The 17590-nt window shown below is 45.6% G+C and overlaps 1 protein-coding gene across 3 annotated transcripts in view; it reads left to right on the top strand.

Moving 5' to 3' along the window:
• Nucleotides 1-5776: 5776 nt before the first annotated feature.
• FAM120A (family with sequence similarity 120 member A) overlaps nucleotides 5777-17590 on the top strand; it is a gene marked incomplete at its 5' end in the record, with an annotated part of 118932 nt that continues 107118 nt past the window's right edge. For all 3 annotated transcript variants that reach the window (XM_080668759.1, XM_080668758.1, XM_080668760.1), the window contains one exon: nucleotides 5777-6250. In XM_080668759.1, the coding sequence (XP_080524885.1) occupies nucleotides 5777-6250 (474 nt within the window). The remainder of the gene's footprint in view (nucleotides 6251-17590) is intronic.

Below are 17590 nucleotides of genomic sequence, written 5' to 3'. Positions count from 1 at the left end.
ATAATGCTCTCCATCTCCATCCATGTTGTTGCAAATGGTAAGAACTCCTTCTTTTTTACCGCAGCGTAGTATTACATTGTGTAGATGTACCACAGTTTTTTAATCCACTCATCTGCTGATGGGCACTTAGGCTGTTTCCAAATCTTAGCTATGGTGAATTGTGCTGCTATGAACACATGTGTGCATGTATCCTTTCTGATTCGTTTTTCTAGTTTCTTGGGATATATTCATAGAAGTTGGATCACTGGGTCAAATGGGAGTTCCATTTTTAGTTTTTTGAGGAAACTCCATACTGTTCTTCACAGTGGCTGCACCAGTCTGCATTCCCACCAGCAGCGCACGAGTGTTCCTTTTTCTCCACATCCTCACCAGCACTTGTCATTTGTTGACTTGTTGATAATAGCCATTCTGACAGGTGTGAGATGGCACCACATTGTTGTTTTGATTTGCATCTCTCTGATGATTAGTGACTTTGAGCAGGTTTTCATATGTCTCTTGGCCTTCCTTCTGTCTTCTTTCAAAAAGTGTCTATTTAGATCAGTTGCCCATTTTTTGATTGGGTTGTTTATCTTCTTTTTGTTAAGTTGTATGAGTTCTCTGTAAATGTTGGAGATTAAAACCTTATCGTTGATATCATTGGCAAATATGTTCTCCCATGCAGTGGGCTTTCTTGTTGTTTTATTGATGGTTTCCTTTGCTGTGCAAAAGCTTTTTATTTTGATGTAGTCCCATTTGTTTATTTTCTCTTTAGTTTCCATTGCCCTCGGAGCTGTATCAGTGAAGAAATTGCTTTGACATATGTCCGAGATTTTGCTGCCTCTGGATTCCTCTAGCATTTTTATGGTTTCCCATCTTATGTTTAAATCCTTTATCCATTTTGAGTTTATTTTTGTGTATGGTGTAAGTTGGTGGTCTAGTTTCATTTTTTTGCATGTATCTGTCCAATTTTCCCAGCACCATTTATTGAAGAGACTGTCTTGACTCCATTGTATGTTCATGCCTCCTTTGTCAAATATTGAGCATAGTGGTTTGGGTCGATTTCTGGGTTCTCTGTTCTATTCCATTGATCTATATATCTGTTCTTGTGCCAGTACCAGGCTGTTTTGAGAATAGTGTCTTTGTAATACAGCTTGATATCTGGTATTGAGATCCCAGCTACTTTGTTCTTCTTTTCTTCTTTCTCAGGATTGCTACAGCTATTCAGGGTCTTTTTTTTATTTTTTTATTCCAGATGATTTTTTGGAGAGTTCATTCTAGGTCTGTGAAATATGCCATCGGTATTTTAACGAGGAGTGCATTGAATCTATAGATTGTGAATTTATAGAAATTTGGTTACACTTTCCCATTGACTTACATTTAAACATTTTTAAAATTAATTTCAGAGAGGAAGGGAGAGGAAGACATAGAAATATCAATGATAAAAGGGATTGGCTGCCTCTTGTGTACCCCCTACTAGGGATCGAGCCTAAAACTTAGGCATGTGCCCTGACCAGGTCGATGCTTAATCCCTGAGTCACACTGGCAGGGCACCCATTGACTTACACTTTAAAATTATAACTGTGCCTGTTTGAAAAAGAATTCACATCTGTGAAAAGGACTTTTAATTCACATAGCTAAAGACACTATGTACTTTCTAATTCCAGAATACCAAAACAAAACAGAAGAAAATCTTCAAGACTGTAGAAATACCCATGAGCTCTTCAATCAATTTCACAGATTAGAGCCTACTTTTCGGTAAACATTTCAAGTTCAATCCCAAGCAGTAATTAATTTGGTTTCTTCAAGGGTCACAGATTCCAAGCTTAGCCCCAGACTGCTGTTCTCCTCAATACATGTCAATGGCTATATGGGTAGGAGCAAGGGTTTCTATCACCTTAATGCAAACAATAAAAAACTTACCTTTTATAGCTGGTGGATAGAAGTCTCAACTAGAATTTTTTTCCCAACTAAGTAGAATATTAGTTAAAGATATCATTCTACTGTAAAACACTTTAGCTTGGAAAGAATTACATAAATAAGATGGATAATATTTTCTACTTTGGGTTGTAGGTAAATTGATCAAAAACAAATTGGCTGAAATGTGAAAGAGCTGAAAATAAATATTTCTGATTGTGATTTTCCAGACATTCCTAATTTCTGCATACCATGGGCTGGTGCTCTTAATTAATCATAACTTTTTTTCTGAGATTTCTTTTTGTGAAGCATGGGGCCATGTCCTTTTTAGCATTTTAATTTATTTTTCAGATTTTTCTCTTGCTTTTTGGCAATCTCTTGGTGAAATTGAAAGTTTTCTCATGCTCTAAATAAACAGTCCAAAGATAAAGGGGTTGGAAATGAAAGCCCCAGCTGTTAGTTATTTAGATGTTGAAAACCCAAGAAAATACTATAATTTTAAAATATAGACTTTTACCTTGATATTTTACAATTTTAGCTTCAACAAACCCCTGAATTTGAACTAAGGATATACATTGAGTGGCCAGATTATTATGATCTCTGAACGCATAATAATCTGGCCACTCAGTGTATATCCTATATAATAAAAGGCTAATATGCAAATTGTCCCCTCGACCAGGAGTTCAACCAGCAGGCAGGCCGGCCAACTGCCCATGTCCCCTCCCCCTGGCCAGGCTGGCCGGACCCCACCCATGCATGAATTCATGCACCAGGCCTCTAAAATATATATAATAAAAGCATAATATGCAAATTGACCATCACTCCAACATACAAGATGGCTGCCCCCATGTGGCCAAAGATGGTCGCTTCCATGTGGACACAAGATGGCTGCCACAAGATGGCCATCAGGGGATGGCAGTTGTGGGTGATCAGGCCAACAGGGGAGGGCAGTTGGGGGTGAATAGGCCTGCAGGGGAGGGCAGTTGGGGGTGACCAGGCCAGCAGTGGAGGGCAGTTTCGGGGGACCAGGCCTGCAGGGGAGGGCAGTTAGGGGCGACCAGGCTGGCAGGGGAGTGCAGTTGGGGATGACCAGGCCGGTCGGGGAGGGTAGTTAGGGGCAATCGGGCCGGCAGGGGAGCAGTTAGGCTTCGATCAGGCTGGCAGGGGAGTGGTTAGGGGGTGATCGGGCTGGCAGGCAGAAGCAGTTAGGGGCAATCAGGCAGGCAGGCATGCGAGCTGTTGGGAGCCAGTAGTCCTGGATTGTGAGAAGGATGTCTGACTGCCCTTGAGGAGTCCTAGATTGGAGAGAGTGCAGGCTGGGCTGAGGGACACCCCCCCACACACACCGTGCACAAATTTCGTGCACTGGGCCTCTAGTAAGAAACTAAAAATTAAATTTGCCTTTTCAGGGAAAACGAGTGTGGGGGCTTCCTGTGGACTACACCTGCTCAGGCCCCATCTGCTCTGCACCTGCTGAGCCCAATTTTCTAGCGAGGTTTCTCCAGAAAAATAACAGAGGACTGGAGGTAAGTAAAAATGCCATTTCCAAACTCTTAAAAATGGCAAGTTCCAAATTTTTAAATGCTTTGTTGTACAAGACATTTCTCTGTCTTATCAACATTTTATTGAAGCATAGTATACATGGTGTCCCTCCAAAAAATGGGACACGCTTTAACAGCTGATAGCTCTTACATTTTGAAAACTGCCCTTATAATTATTCAAAGTGTGTATACATTTTTTGGAGACCTGTATTTACAGTATTAACCTCACTTTAAAAGCAATTACTAAAGCCTGGCTGCGGTGGCTCAGTGATCATCACCCTGGGAACCAGGCGGTCATGGTTCCATTCCCAGTCCGAGTGCCTGCAGGAGGCAGCCGATGGATAATTCTCATCATTGATGTTTCTATCTCTCTCTCTCCCTCTCCTTTCCTTTCTGAAATCAATAAAAATCTATACTAATAAAAGGGTAATATGATAATTAGACTGGGAGACCTTCCGGACATCCTTCCAGACAATGCCATGGTGGCGGGGCTGAGGCAGAGGCGTTAGGGGCGATCAGGCCAGGAGAGGAGGGTAGTTGGGGGTGATTAGGCCGGGGGGGGGGTGCAGTTGGGGGCGAGCAGGCTGGCAGGGGGGTAGTTGGGGGCAACAAGGCTGGCAGGGGGGCAGCAGTTGGGGGCGAGCGGGCCGGCAGGCAGGTGAGCGGTTAGGAGCCAGTGGTCCGGGATTGCGAGATGGATGTCCGACTGCCTGTTTAGGGATCGAGCCTAAACCAGCAGTCAGACATCCCCCGAGGGGTCCCAGATTGGAGAGGGTGCAGGCTAAGCTGAGGGACGAATTTTGTGCACTGGGCTACTAATATATATATGCATATTTAAAAAGCAATTACTACAGTGCTCCAGGATATAAATCATGAAAGGATCTCCTTCCAGACAATGTGACTAGAGCAACAAAGATTTAAATCTCTCCTTGGGAGGGGCTGAACAGCCTTGGGAAAGGGAGTTAGAAAGGAGGCATCTGACAGGCTGTGAGACCAGTTTCTAAAGTCTTCTGTGATTATCTGACACTGTTACTTGTACACCCAGACATTATAAAGTGTCTGTCATTGCAAGGTCTGGGCCAGGAAACCTTTCACTGGTGTGAAAACAGAGAAAGGCAAGCCTCGGGCTCCTTCAGGCAGTAAAACCTCTTAAGTCAAAACTCCTGGTAGCTGCAGGGGGGGTCCCTTGCTGCTCCCCACAACCCCCCCGCCCCATTTCTCCCAGGAGAGCCATAAACCCAGCGTGTTGGGGTCAATCCGAAACCACTTCAACTTCCCCAGAATAAGGACTAGAACTCCTTGTGAACACTGGATCCTGGAGGTGTCTCCTAAGCTAAAGACATCAGGATTAAGTCGGGGAGCAGGTGCGGTTTCTAAAACAGCATCCGCACCCCGGACAAAGCGCTGTGACACGACTCCGTTCTCCACCAAGACAGTGGCTTGCGCTCGCTTCTCCCTCCCAAGGGAACCCCAAATTCCAAACTCCTGACCAGCCTGCCCACAGTTCTTTCAGCAGCCAGCTGGGCCAGGGCACTGACCCCGCCTAGGGAGGGGCCGGATTCCTCCGATGACCAGACCGCGGGGACGGGACTGGGCCTCCTCAGGGTGACCAGGGACGGGACAAGGCTTCCTGAGGTGACCGGACCCAGAGCGGAAAGGGCTTCCTCGGGGAGGCGAGCTCCCGGGACGGGCCCCTGTGTGACCGGATCCAGAGCCAGGACGCGGCCTCCACTGGGAGACTGGATCCGGGGCAGGGCAGGGTTTCCTCGGGGTGACCGGATCTGGGGCCCAAACGGGCCTTGCTGGGGGTCTGGAGCCGACGACGGGAAAGGGCTTCCATGGAGAAGGCTCCTGGGTGAGGACGGGGACCGGGCGCTGACGGGTCTCGGGCACGGGGATGGGGACGCAGCCCTCCACCCCGAGAGAGCTCCCAGGCGCCGCGCAGACCGGGCAGCACCCTGGGGTCCGGGCGCTCTCCCGGCCCGCACCCGGCAGCGCACTGCTCCTGGAGGGCTCCGGCCGGCCCGCAGGCCGCGGCGCCGCCTCTTCCGCCGGCGCGTACGTCAGCTCGCAGCGCCCCGCCCCGCCGCCGCCCGCGAGAGGCCGCCTCTGCCTGGCCTGGGCCTGGAGCGGCGCACGGCGCAGTCCCTCCCCGCCATGGCCCTGGGAGGCGGTAGCACATGGCGGCCGCAGCGGCCATGAGCACGCCCGCGGCCCGCCCCGGCCCTCCCTAGAGCCCGCCGCCGCCCGGCCGCGCCACGGCCCCGCCGCCCCCGGCCCCGCCGCCCGCCGCCCCGCCGCCCCGCCGCCCCGCGCCCGCTGGCGCCGCCGCCGCCGCCGCCATGGGCGTGCAGGGCTTCCAGGACTACATCGAGAAGCACTGCCCGAGCGCCGTGGTGCCGGTGGAGCTGCAGAAGCTGGCCCGGGGCAGCCTGGTGGGCGGCGGGCGGCAGCGGCCCCCGCACACGCCGCTGCGCCTGCTGGTGGACGCCGACAACTGCCTGCACCGCCTCTACGGCGGCTTCTACACCGACTGGGTGAGCGGCGGCCAGTGGAACCACATGCTCGGCTACCTGGCCGCGCTGGCCAAGGCCTGCTTCGGCGGCAACATCGAGCTCTTCGTCTTCTTCAACGGCGCGCTCGAGAAGGCGCGGCTGCACGAGTGGGTCAAGCGGCAGGGCAACGAGCGCCAGACGGCGCAGCAGATCGTCAGCCATGTCCAGAACAAGGGCACCCCGCCGCCCAAGGTCTGGTTCCTGCCGCCCGTCTGCATGGCGCACTGCATCCGCCTGGCGCTCATCCGCTTCCACGTCAAGGTGCGGTCGGCCGGCGGCGCGCGGCGGGGGCGGGGGCGGGGGCCGGGGCCGGGGCCGGGGCTGGGGCTGGGGCTGGGCGGCAGTCCGGGCCTCCTGGGCTCGGTTGGGCGTGGGTTTGGGCCTGGATCGGGGTGGGACTGGGTTCTGGGAGGCCGGGGGCGGGGCCGGCCGCGGTCTCGGGGTCCTGGGGCGGGAGGGGGGCCAGGGGTCAGCGGGATTCCGGGGTCAGGGGACACCAGGGTCAGCGTGTGCTGAGGCCGGGGTCGGCCAGGGTTTGGGGGCCGGGGATCAGGGGGACCGGGGTCGGGGTGGGCCGGGGTCGCTCGATCCCGGGGTCACGGTTGCCGAGGTCCGGGCCGCAGGCGCAGCTCTCCCGTCCCGTCCGCCGGGCCGCAAGATGGACGCTCGGCCTGGAACCCGACTGGCGGCCGCGAGTGCCTGGGGTCCCGCTGCCTGGCGGCTCGAGACCCTCCGGACCGGCGGGTCGGTGCAGACCAGGCTTGTAGGGTGAAGCGCCCCTCTCTCTGATACCCCCGAGTGCATCCCCACTCTCTGAGGCGGGGTGGTGACTAGCCTGAACTTTGAGGAGGTCCCCTTTTCCGAATAGCAGTGTGCTTGGACAGCAACAGGTTTTCGTGGGGGCAGGTGGGTTGGATGGCCGCGGGCGGGGGTCCCCAGTCAGTGGTGTGGGTAGAAACTGCCCGCTCCTGTCGCCGCGTCTCAGCCAGGCGGTGACCTGGATAAGGCCTGCGGAACCGGCCCCCCTTGAGGACGTAGGGCTGGGTGCGGGTTCCCCGGAAGGTGACAGTAGGGAAATGGTCTGATCTTTGTGCTGGATTGCAGAGTACAGTAACATTGGACGCGGTGAAATTGTATCGGTTCTGTGATTTAGAGTCTGTGTGAACAGTCTTGGGCTCTGTGTCTGCAGTGGACGGGTAGTTCCGAGTCAGGGAAGAGCAGGAGAGTCAGTTTCCAGGATTTCCGTGTCTGCACAGTGGGGATTCCGCCACTTGGGCCGGGCACCCAGGTAACCGGAGATTCGGCTGTGGCTGCTCTGCCATCCCTTTGGCAGAGGGCGCCTCGCTGAACCTGGGCCCTGGAGAGCTTCCCGACTAGCACCGAGGGCAGTGATAACATGCAAATCACTGACCCTTGACTTGAGTTTTGCTTCCTTTTTCAGTTTTTCTTAAAAACTTTTTTTGTGGGTTGTGTTGGGTTTTCTGGATTTTGCCCCTCTGTCTTCCAGTTTCCTTTCCTTTCCTTTCCTTTTTGAAACTGCTTGAAGCCCAAAGTTTGTGAAGTTCAAACTCTTCCTGCCTGCCCCTCGCTGCTTGAGCTGAGGTGGTGGTGGTTGAGCCGAAAGTGATAGCGGAAGTCCCACCCACCGCGATCCTGTTGCAATTGGTGACGGGTTCCTAAGTCTGCGGGTCCAGGCTGCTGGCAGAGCAGCGATTGGTCTGTGAGCTGGCATGGAGGAAACGTCCCTCTCTGGGGAAGTTGGGGTGACAGCCAGGGGCTGGTGCTGGCGATTTCTGCCTGGAGCCTGAGCTCTCTGAGAAGTCAGGCAAGATTCCCAGAGGTGATCCACCTCTAGAAGATGTCATAAGAATGTGAACAGTTTATCTTGTTCAGAGATGGAAACTACTGCTAGAAAGACAGGATGAGCTTTCTAACCGAGTGACTTTCAAAGGAACTGTAAACATTAGGATTTAAATCAGTGTGTGTACAGTCACTGTATCTTTTGAAATAACTGCTGATTTTTTTTTAATTATAAAATTTCTTCATATTTATCTTGGCACCCCTGTGAATGCCTCGCTTACTTAGATAGTTCATTCAGAATTTTGACCAGTGTGTGAATGTGTTTGGAAACAAAATTTGTTAAACTAGATTTAAGGTGACTTAAGTTTATGGACAGATGATAAGTTTGTGTATAATTATTTTGCTTTAGATAAACCTTTAACTTCTAATACAGAATCACAGTATAGTGTTAATTGCACCGATTAATATAGTAATGACTATTACCTGGTAGCCACCTATCTGCCAGCTTCACCTTTTTGGAAAATGCCTAAGAAATTTAGCTACTAGAAATTTCTCAGCAGCCAAAGGAAAGGTTAAGAAGTTTGGGTACTATGACCCAAAAGGGGGAAAAAAAAGCTTTCTCTTTCCTCATCAAAGAATCAAGTTCTCTTCCTCATAGACTCCACTCTCCTTTTCAGATAAAATTCTGATAAGCTTAGTTATCTATTTCTAACCTCAGCTCGAGGAAAGTCTGCCAGAAGTTGGAGCACCATTAATAGCAAGAAGTGACACTTCACAAGGGAGAAGATTATATAAAAAAAAACAAAACCTATTCAAAAAGGCATAATTTGGGGGGCTACTTGAGAAAAACAACCCTATGTACTTTATTAGCCGCTGAGGGGTTGGTACAGGGTTTATAAGGATGATTTTGAGTCAGAAGAATTTACGTTCAGCATTCTCTATGGAAGTGAAGCAGTATGTACTATTTTTCAAAGATGTCCATTTGAATTCGTTAAGTAAATTAAAACCGTGATGACATATCACTGCATACCTGTTAGAAGGGTTAAAATAAACAACACCAATAATACCAAGTGCTTACAAGAACGATGAGCAGTTGGAATTGCCCCATGTGGCTGGTGGGAATGCAAGAGGGCACCGCCATTCTAGAGAACAGCTCAGTGGTTTCTTATAGAATTGAACGTACATTTACCATAGCAATCCTACCTCTGGGTATTTACTTAGAAGAATTTTTGTTCACACAAAAACCATACACGAATGTTCATAGTAGTTTTATTCATAATAGCCCAAACTTGAAACAACCAAAATATCCTTTAATAGACAAATAGTTAAATTGTGGTTCATCTGTACTATGCAATACTACTTAGCAATAAAAAGGGAGGAATTACCCTGCCGGTGGTGGCTCAGTGGTTGAGTGTCGACCTATGAACCAGAAGGTCCCGGTTGGATTACTGGTCAGGGCACATGCCCCGGTTGCAAGTTCGATCCCCCGAAGGCCAGCTGATCAATGATTCTCTCTCATCATTGATCTCTCTCTCTCTCTCTCTCTCTCTCTCTCTCTCTCTCTCTCTCTCTCTTTGTCTCCCTCCCCCCCCATTCCCTTCATCTGTGAAATCAATAAAGAAATTTTTTTTAATGGAGGAATTATTGATACATGCAATAACTTGGGTGAATCTTTTAGGTTTTATGTTGAGTGAACAAAACGTATCTTTATATTTTTATGACGTTCTCCTAAGGATAAGATTGTACTGATAGGGACAGATCAGTGTTTGCCAGAGGGGAAGGGCAAGAGAGGTGTGAATATAAAGGGACAGCAGGAGGGAGCTTTTGGGGTTATGGGACTGTTCTGAACTCTGATGGTGGTGATGGTAATATATTTTAAAAATCATAGAACTATACATCAAAAGTAAATAAAAGTTAATATTACTGTGCGATAATCATATTTTTAAAGGTTATATAAAAATTGACAAAAAATTGACATGAACACCTATGTGTATGTTGGGCATAATGAGGCATTTCTCTTATAAAAATCTATCATCTTATTGGTCTTTATGCTTCTGAAAACTGGCAGAAAGGTTTTAATTTCTTGTCAGCTTTGCTTAGAGAAATCTTTTTTGACTCAGAAGAGTATGTTTTTGATAAAGCACCATTATTACTGTAAAGAAATACAATTATTACTTTAACCATTAGAAGTTGGTGTATGGATCAACTAATTTTGTTCAGGTCACTAAACGCCTTGGCCTGGATTTGGCTTCTGCTAGTTACTAGGAGCATTTCCTCTTGCGTGCCTTGAGTCATCATAACCTTTGACACTTAGGGAGGAACTGATGTTTATTTAAAAATCTTAGTGGCATTAAGTCCCTGGAGGTTTCCTAAATGTTCCTGTCACAAGACTTGTGGTGTTGGTGTGTGGGTTTATGATGAAGTTCTTCAGATCTTGTCCTGAATCAGTGCTCTGGTGTATTTACTCAGATCTTACATAAAGCAGTGCTCATGTTTTAAGTCAGCTGAGGAATGTGAGATTTGACTGTGGCTTGAGATTTCAGAATGATTTCTCTTTGTGTAGTTGATAGGGGCAGGACTAACTTGTGGAGTGCCAGGACCTTGCTAAGTTCTCCCTCAAAGCACCTCATTTAACCCTCAGAATTTTGTTACCCCATTTTATATGGGAAGAAGTGGGCTTGCTTATTGACACCTGAGGACAGGTAACCAGTAGCCTCTTCAAGAGGGAAGTCAAAGTTCAGTTGAACTGCTGAAGTCAAAGTTCAGTTTTATTGTGTAAGAATGCTTTGGGGGTGTGGCCACCTGCAGTTCACTTTCAGGTCAGATTTGATAGCAAAATGCCTCTATTGTTTTTTTTTCAGTTAGAATAGTAAGGGCACAGTTCCTGTCCAGGAGACACCGAAAACTAGCACTATACCTTATTCTTAAACACCTTGAATTGACCAGGGAACATTTAGGGTTCAAAATGGACAATATTATAACTCAAACCAGCCATCCATTTAAAATACTTAATTTCTTCCAGTGTACCAATTTTGTGCCTGGCTTATTTCAGCTAGCCTAATGTCTTCAAGGTCCATTCATATTGTAAAATTGTGTTATAATTTCCTTCCTTTTTTAGGTTTAATAATACTCCATTGTGTGGATGGATCACATTTGATTTATCCATCCAGCCTTCCATAGGTGCTTGAGTTGCAGTCCTTTTGGCTGTTGTGAATAATGAATAATGCTGCTGTGAACCTGGGTGTACAAAATCTGTTCAGGTGCCCGCTTCCAATTCTTTTGGGTGTATACCCAGAAGTGGAATTGCTGGGTCAGTTGGTAATTTTATCTTTAATTTCTCAAGGAATCACCATATTGATTTCCACAGAAGCTGCCTATAACATGCATTGTATATATACATATATACATTATCCTATATAATCCTATATAATAAAAGCCTAATATGCTAAGTGTCTGATCTGTTCAACCAAAGTGTATTATGCTAGTGATATGCTAATAAGGTTGCTCAACCACTCACTATGACATGCACTGACCACCAGGAGGCAGACAGTATACCAATCGCTATGATGTGCACTGACCACCAGGAGGCAGATGCTCCAACTGGTAAGTTAGCTTGCTGCTGGGGTCCAGTCAATCAGACTGAGTGAGATGAGCCAGACGTGCCCTGAAGCCCTCCTGAGGTCCCTCCACAGATGGCCAACTTCCTGTATCCCTCCCCAACCTAGATCGTGCACCAGTAGGGTCCCTCTGCCTGGCCTGTGCCCTCTCGCAATCTAGGACCCCTTGGGGGATGTCAGGGAGCTGTTTTCGGCCCAATCCCACAGGCCAGGCCGAGGGACCCCACTGGTGCACAAATTTGTGCACCGGGCCTCTAGTATAATATATTATCACAATACAGTTTTAATTTTTTTAAGGTTAATGTATCACACAATATATTATTCAGGAATTTGGGTTTTTGTAAGTAAGTAAAAAAGTCTTTCCATGTCTATACTTACAGTTCTAATTCGTTTTAATGCCTTTGTAGTATTCCATAATTTATCCAAGCCCTACAAAAGAAAGGCACACATACTCGGTTCCTACCACCATAGAGTCATCCTTGGCATTTCATCATCCCATCCTGCCAGTCCCTACAATGTGTCATGTCAATTCTAGCCCAGCAGTCTCTCCCTTACCCTCTTCCTCATTTCTAATACCCCCACCATGTGAACTTACCAAGTTTACCCAAAAGGTCTAACAAGTGCTTTGCAAACCCAATTGTAACATCAAATTATCGGGTGTTTACTAGCACTTAGAAAAAAAATGATAAAGAATAAAACAAAACAAAAAGTAGAATACAAGACATACTCAGGGTAAATACCACTTCATTAAACCATGTCTTACTATGAGGAGTAGTCAGAATTGCCTCTGGATCTGACTGGGCTCCCACACCTGATATCTCACCAGTGAACCTCATCTCTGATGGATCACTCTCCTGCCAGTGACTTGAACAAACCATTAATCTAAAGTCCTTATTCAGGGTTTTAGACCCCGCTGCAATCTGAACCCATACCACTTTCCTTCATGATTCACAGTCCTTCTATTGTCCTTTTTAAATGCTCCCAAACTGCTCACTATTTCTCTAAGAAATATCCAACTTCTCAACTTTTGCTTATGTTGCTCCCCTTTGTCTGACTATCCCATTTTTGCTTGTCAGAATTATACTCATACTTGAAAGCGCATCTCAAATGGCAGCTTTCTTCATGGAGTCTCATCTGATGTTCCCAAAGGTGGACCAGGGACACACGCAGTGTCATCTGTATTTGCAGTGGTACTTCCTGCAGTCTGCTTTCTTACAGCTGCCTGCATATTATCTCCCCCACTAACTATGCTACTTGAGGCCGGGGACTAATTTTACTCCTTATTATCTCCTATATGTTTAGTGTAGGCACCCAGCTTTTAAATCAGATATTTGCTTTGTTCTGTTTACATAGCCAGGCAAATTCTTTTTTCTTTTTTTAAAAATATATTTTATTGATTTTTTTACAGAGAGGAAGAGAGAGGGATAGAGAGTTGGAAACATCGATGAGAGAGAAACATCAATCAGCTGCCTCTCGCACACCTCCTACTTGGCATGTGCCCGCAACCAAGGTACATGCCCTTGACTGGAATCGAACCTGGGACCCTTCAGTCTGCAGGCCGACACTCTATCCACTGAGCCAAACTGGTTAGGGCCAAATTATTTTCTTTCAACACTTGGGCTAATGGCCATAAGATTGCTTCTTAAATTTCTTATACTCTATTTTCTGACTGGTTCCCAGTGATGATTTATCCTATCTTTAGCAAACATTGAAGGTCTGCAATTGGCCAGGCATGAGGAGTGACTGTAATAGGAAAAAAGGATTCCTTTCTTCAAGGACCTTAATCTAGTGGGGGCAGGGGACTCCTTTATATCATTTTCCCATGTCAACTTTGGGAACTTTCTTTGATGCTGTAGGACAATTTATTTAGTCATTGAAGACCAGTGAGTGTTCTCAGAGGGGTTGGGAGTGGTTTTGACATTGTCTAGAAACATTTTTAATGTTCACAAATTGAGGGCATCTAGTGGACAGAGGCCCAGGATGCTGCTGAACTATAATGCACGGGGATAGTCCCACAGCAAAGAAGTATCCGTCCCCAAATATCAGTAGTGCATAGGCTAGGAAATCCTGGTGTGAACAAATCATAGAATTCCAAAGTTTGGGCCTTCAGTAAAGCCATATAAATGTTTGAAATAGATATTTCTAAGTATACTAGGAAGAGAAGTAATAAAAACTACAGCTTAGTTTTCTAAATTAAAATACGCACATATACACACCCCATTTCTAAAATGTTTCTAGACCCACAATGCTCTTCATTTTGTATTGTACAATGGGAATTTATATAAGGGAAAGAAACTGATTAGCACATACTATAAATTCCAGTCTTAGTAAGCAGTCAACCATAGGATAAATGCCAAATACAATGTAATATGAAGAAGGAGGTACTTCATTAAAAATTTTTTTTTGAGATATAATTGACATTACATTACTTTCAGATGTACAACATGATTCTCTATTTGTATATATTATGACATGATCAGCACAATAAGTCTAGTTAACACCTCACATAGTTATAAAACATTTTTTCTTTTGATGAGAACTTTTGTTTTATTTATTTTTTTGTTTTTTGTTAAAGAGGAAAGGAGAGGGAGAAAGAGAAACATCGATGTGAGAGAAACATCTGTTGGTTGCCTCTCGTATGTGCCCCAACTGGGGATCAAACCTGCAACCTGGGTGTGTCCTCTGACCAGGAATCAAATCTGCAACCCTTTGTATACTAGACAACGTGTAACCAACAGAGCCACCCAGCCAGGGCTTATGATGGGAACTTTTAAGATCTCTCTTAACTTTCAAATATAGTACAGTATTATTAACTATAGTTGCCATGCTTTACATTATATCACCAAGACATTTATTTTATACTGGAAATTTGTACCCTTTGAACACCTTCACCCATTTTCCCCACCCCTCACCCTGAAGAGGAGATACTTTAGAATTTGGAAAATTAGATTTATTTTCCAATGGCTGTATAGACAAAAATGTTTAAATAGAACAATTAGACATAAATGAATCAGTTTAGATAAAAATATTCTAAAATTCTTCAAATGTCTCTATAGAGCTGGCATCTTTTGTTATATTTTATTTTTTTTAAAAATATGTGTGTGTTTTTTAATTGATTGAAGGGAGAGGGAGGGGGAGGGAGAGATAGAAACATCAATGACGAGAGAGAATCATCCACCGGCTGCCTCCTGCATGCCTCCTATAGGGGAGGGGCTCAAGCCTGCAGCCTCCAGCATGTGCCCTGACCAGAATCGAGTCCTAACCTCCTGGTTCATGTATTGACGTTCAACCACAGAGCCACACTGGCCAGGCTGTTTTATTTTTCATTATTCTTATGTTTTCTGTAGAAAGTCCTTTGATGACATTGCCTGTTATCTAGCTCTTAGAGCATTACCTGGTGGGCAGTAGTATAGTAGGTCTTTGAAATATATGTGATAAATGGATAAGTAAGCCAATTGCAGACTCACTAGCTACTCAGTCCCCTTGTCCAAGGCAGTATTATGGCAGAAAGGTGGTAGAAAGTTTGTGTTCAAAGCCAGTGGAGTCAATTCCACAGTTAAGTAGTCTCAGCCTGCCACCTGGTTCAAAGGCTCTGTCTTTGAATAAGCCCTTTATGCTTCTTAGGAGCTGTGTTGAAGATACATAAACCAACTGCTTAGGGAAGTTGGCTAAATCACGCCATATTCCTTGTTTTACCTGGTCCTAAGGAACATTTTTTCTAGGCATCTTAGGGCCAGTATAGAGTTGGACCTGACACACTGAATTATATGCAAAGGTGATGGTAAGTCTGCAATAGTTAAGGATCTGTGATCTAGAAACTCTATCCTTTTGTGCCCTAGTCATTTGGCATTTCCTACTTGTCTCTGGAATAAATTGCTGCTTTAGAAAGACTGAACCTACCACGTTACTGGTGTTTTGCCGGTAAGTGTGGAAAAGTATACTGGAGGGTGTGTTGCTGGCGGGTTAACTTTTCATAGGTCTGCAGTACATGTTCATCTCAGGAGCAGGAGTGCCAACCAGTCCAGACTGGGGACTGCCTCACTGCACTGCTTGGATAAGCATAAGCACTATGGCTTTTTATTAGCTCGCACCTATGTTAGTCATAAAATATTTCAATGAAAATTTTGCAAGTGTCAACATCTTTAAATAAATTGTATCCATCTGAGGTTCTTCCCTGAAATCTAGAACTTAAATTTTAATGTATTGTATTTTAGAATTAAATTTTTAACAATAATATTATTGCTAGGAGCTAGCTGAGTTATTATAAAATTAATATAGTAGGCTAAATAGACACTGAATACAAATGTTTGTGTTTTCTTCTACTCTCCTTTTTATCATTTTTATATTTTACTTTTAAAGTTTATAAAGCTTAATTTGCATTTCTTTTATGACAACCACTGTCTTATTTATTTTTTAGCAGAGAAAGAAAACAGTTTTATTATTGAACCCATGCTATAATCACATCACAGACAATATGCTAAAAGGATTGCAAAGAAAAAAAAATAAAAAATCTTTTATATAGCCTGGCAGATATAGTCCATTACATGCATGGCAATGTCATTTATCAAGGGAAAAATAAAACTTCTATCTTTTGTCAAGTTGGACGTTACATCATAGAGTCCAGTGCCTGAGATTCCTGAGAAGATGGGGAGAATGGGTGTCATACTTCATTATTATAAATTTTTATTTTTAAAATTGTGGTAAATTGCTTTGGCCAGTGTGGCTCAGTTGGTTGACCATTGTCCCATGCACTGGAAGGTAGCTGGTTCGATGCCCGGTCAGGGTACATACCCAGGTTGTGGTTTCGATCCCTGGTCAGGGTGGGTACAGTTCTGATAGATGTTTCTCTCTTACATTGATGTTTCTCTCACCCCCTCTCCCTTCTTCTCTAAAATAATCAATGAAAACGTATTTTTTAAAATTGTGGTGAACTATACATAACATAATTTTTACCATTTTAACCATTGTTAAGTGTACAGTTCAGTGGAAATTAAGTACATGAACACTGTTGTACAACTATCGCCACCATCCATCTCCAGAACTTACCTTTCCAAACTGAAACTCTGTGTCCATTAAATACTAATTCTCTGTTCTTCCTCCCCCAGATCCTAGCAGCCACCATTCTACTTTCTGTGTCTGAGAATCTGATGACTCCAGGTTCCTCATATGAGTAGAATCACACAGTATTTGTCCTTTTGTGACTGACTTATTTCACTTAGCATAATATATTCAAGGCTTACCTATGTAGTCGCATGTGTCAGAATTTCGTCTTGAAGGCTGGATAATATTCTCTTGAATGTATATACTACATTTTGCTTATCAATTGCTTTCACTTTTTTTTTGTAATCCTCATTCCAGGATATTTTTCCATTGATATTTAGAGAGAGTGGAAGAGAGAGGGAAAGACAGAGAGAAATATAGATATGAGAGAAACACATTGATTGGTTGCCTCCTGCACAAGCCCTGACCAGGGCCCTGGCTGGGTGGAGCCTGCAACTGAGGTACGTGCCCTTGACTGGAATTGAACCCAGGACCCTTCGGTCTGCAGGCTCTATTCACTGACCAAACCGGCTAGGGCTCTTTCATCCTTTGGCTATTATGAATAATACTAGGCTCCCTCAGCCCGGCCTGCCCCCTCTCACAGTCCGGGAGCCCTCAGAGGATGTCCTACTGACGGTTTAGGCCCTCTCCCCATGGGGAGTGAGCCTAAGTCGCAGTCTGGCCTCCCTCTGCGGGAGGTGACCGGGCTGATCAGGGGAAGGCGCCGCCCCCATCACCCTGCTGCTGCTGCCACTGCCGGCCGCGGCGGCCTGAGCCCTGGGCCTTGCAGCTGCTGGGGCTCATGGCTGCTGTGAGCCTAGGGCTGCCATGAGCCCCAGGCCTTGCAGCCGCTGTGGCTTTGGCTGGAAGACGTCCTCCCTAATTAGCATAATACTCTTTTATTAGTATAGATTGCTATGAAAATGGGTGTGCAAATGTCTGTCTGAGTTCCTGCCTTCAGTTCTTTTGGGTATATACCCAGAAATGGAATTGCTGGGTCATATACTAATTCTATGTTTAATTTTTTGAGGAAGCATCATACTATTTTACATAGCAGCTGTGCCATTTTACATTCCCACCAGCAACGTATGATGGTTCCCACTTCACATCCTCATCAACACTTACTTCTGTTTTTTTGGCCTTT

Source organism: Plecotus auritus, assembly GCF_963455305.1.
Source record: "Plecotus auritus genome assembly, chromosome: 5".
NCBI lineage: Eukaryota > Metazoa > Chordata > Mammalia > Chiroptera > Vespertilionidae > Plecotus > Plecotus auritus.
This window is presented reverse-complemented; position numbering and strand designations above follow the sequence as displayed.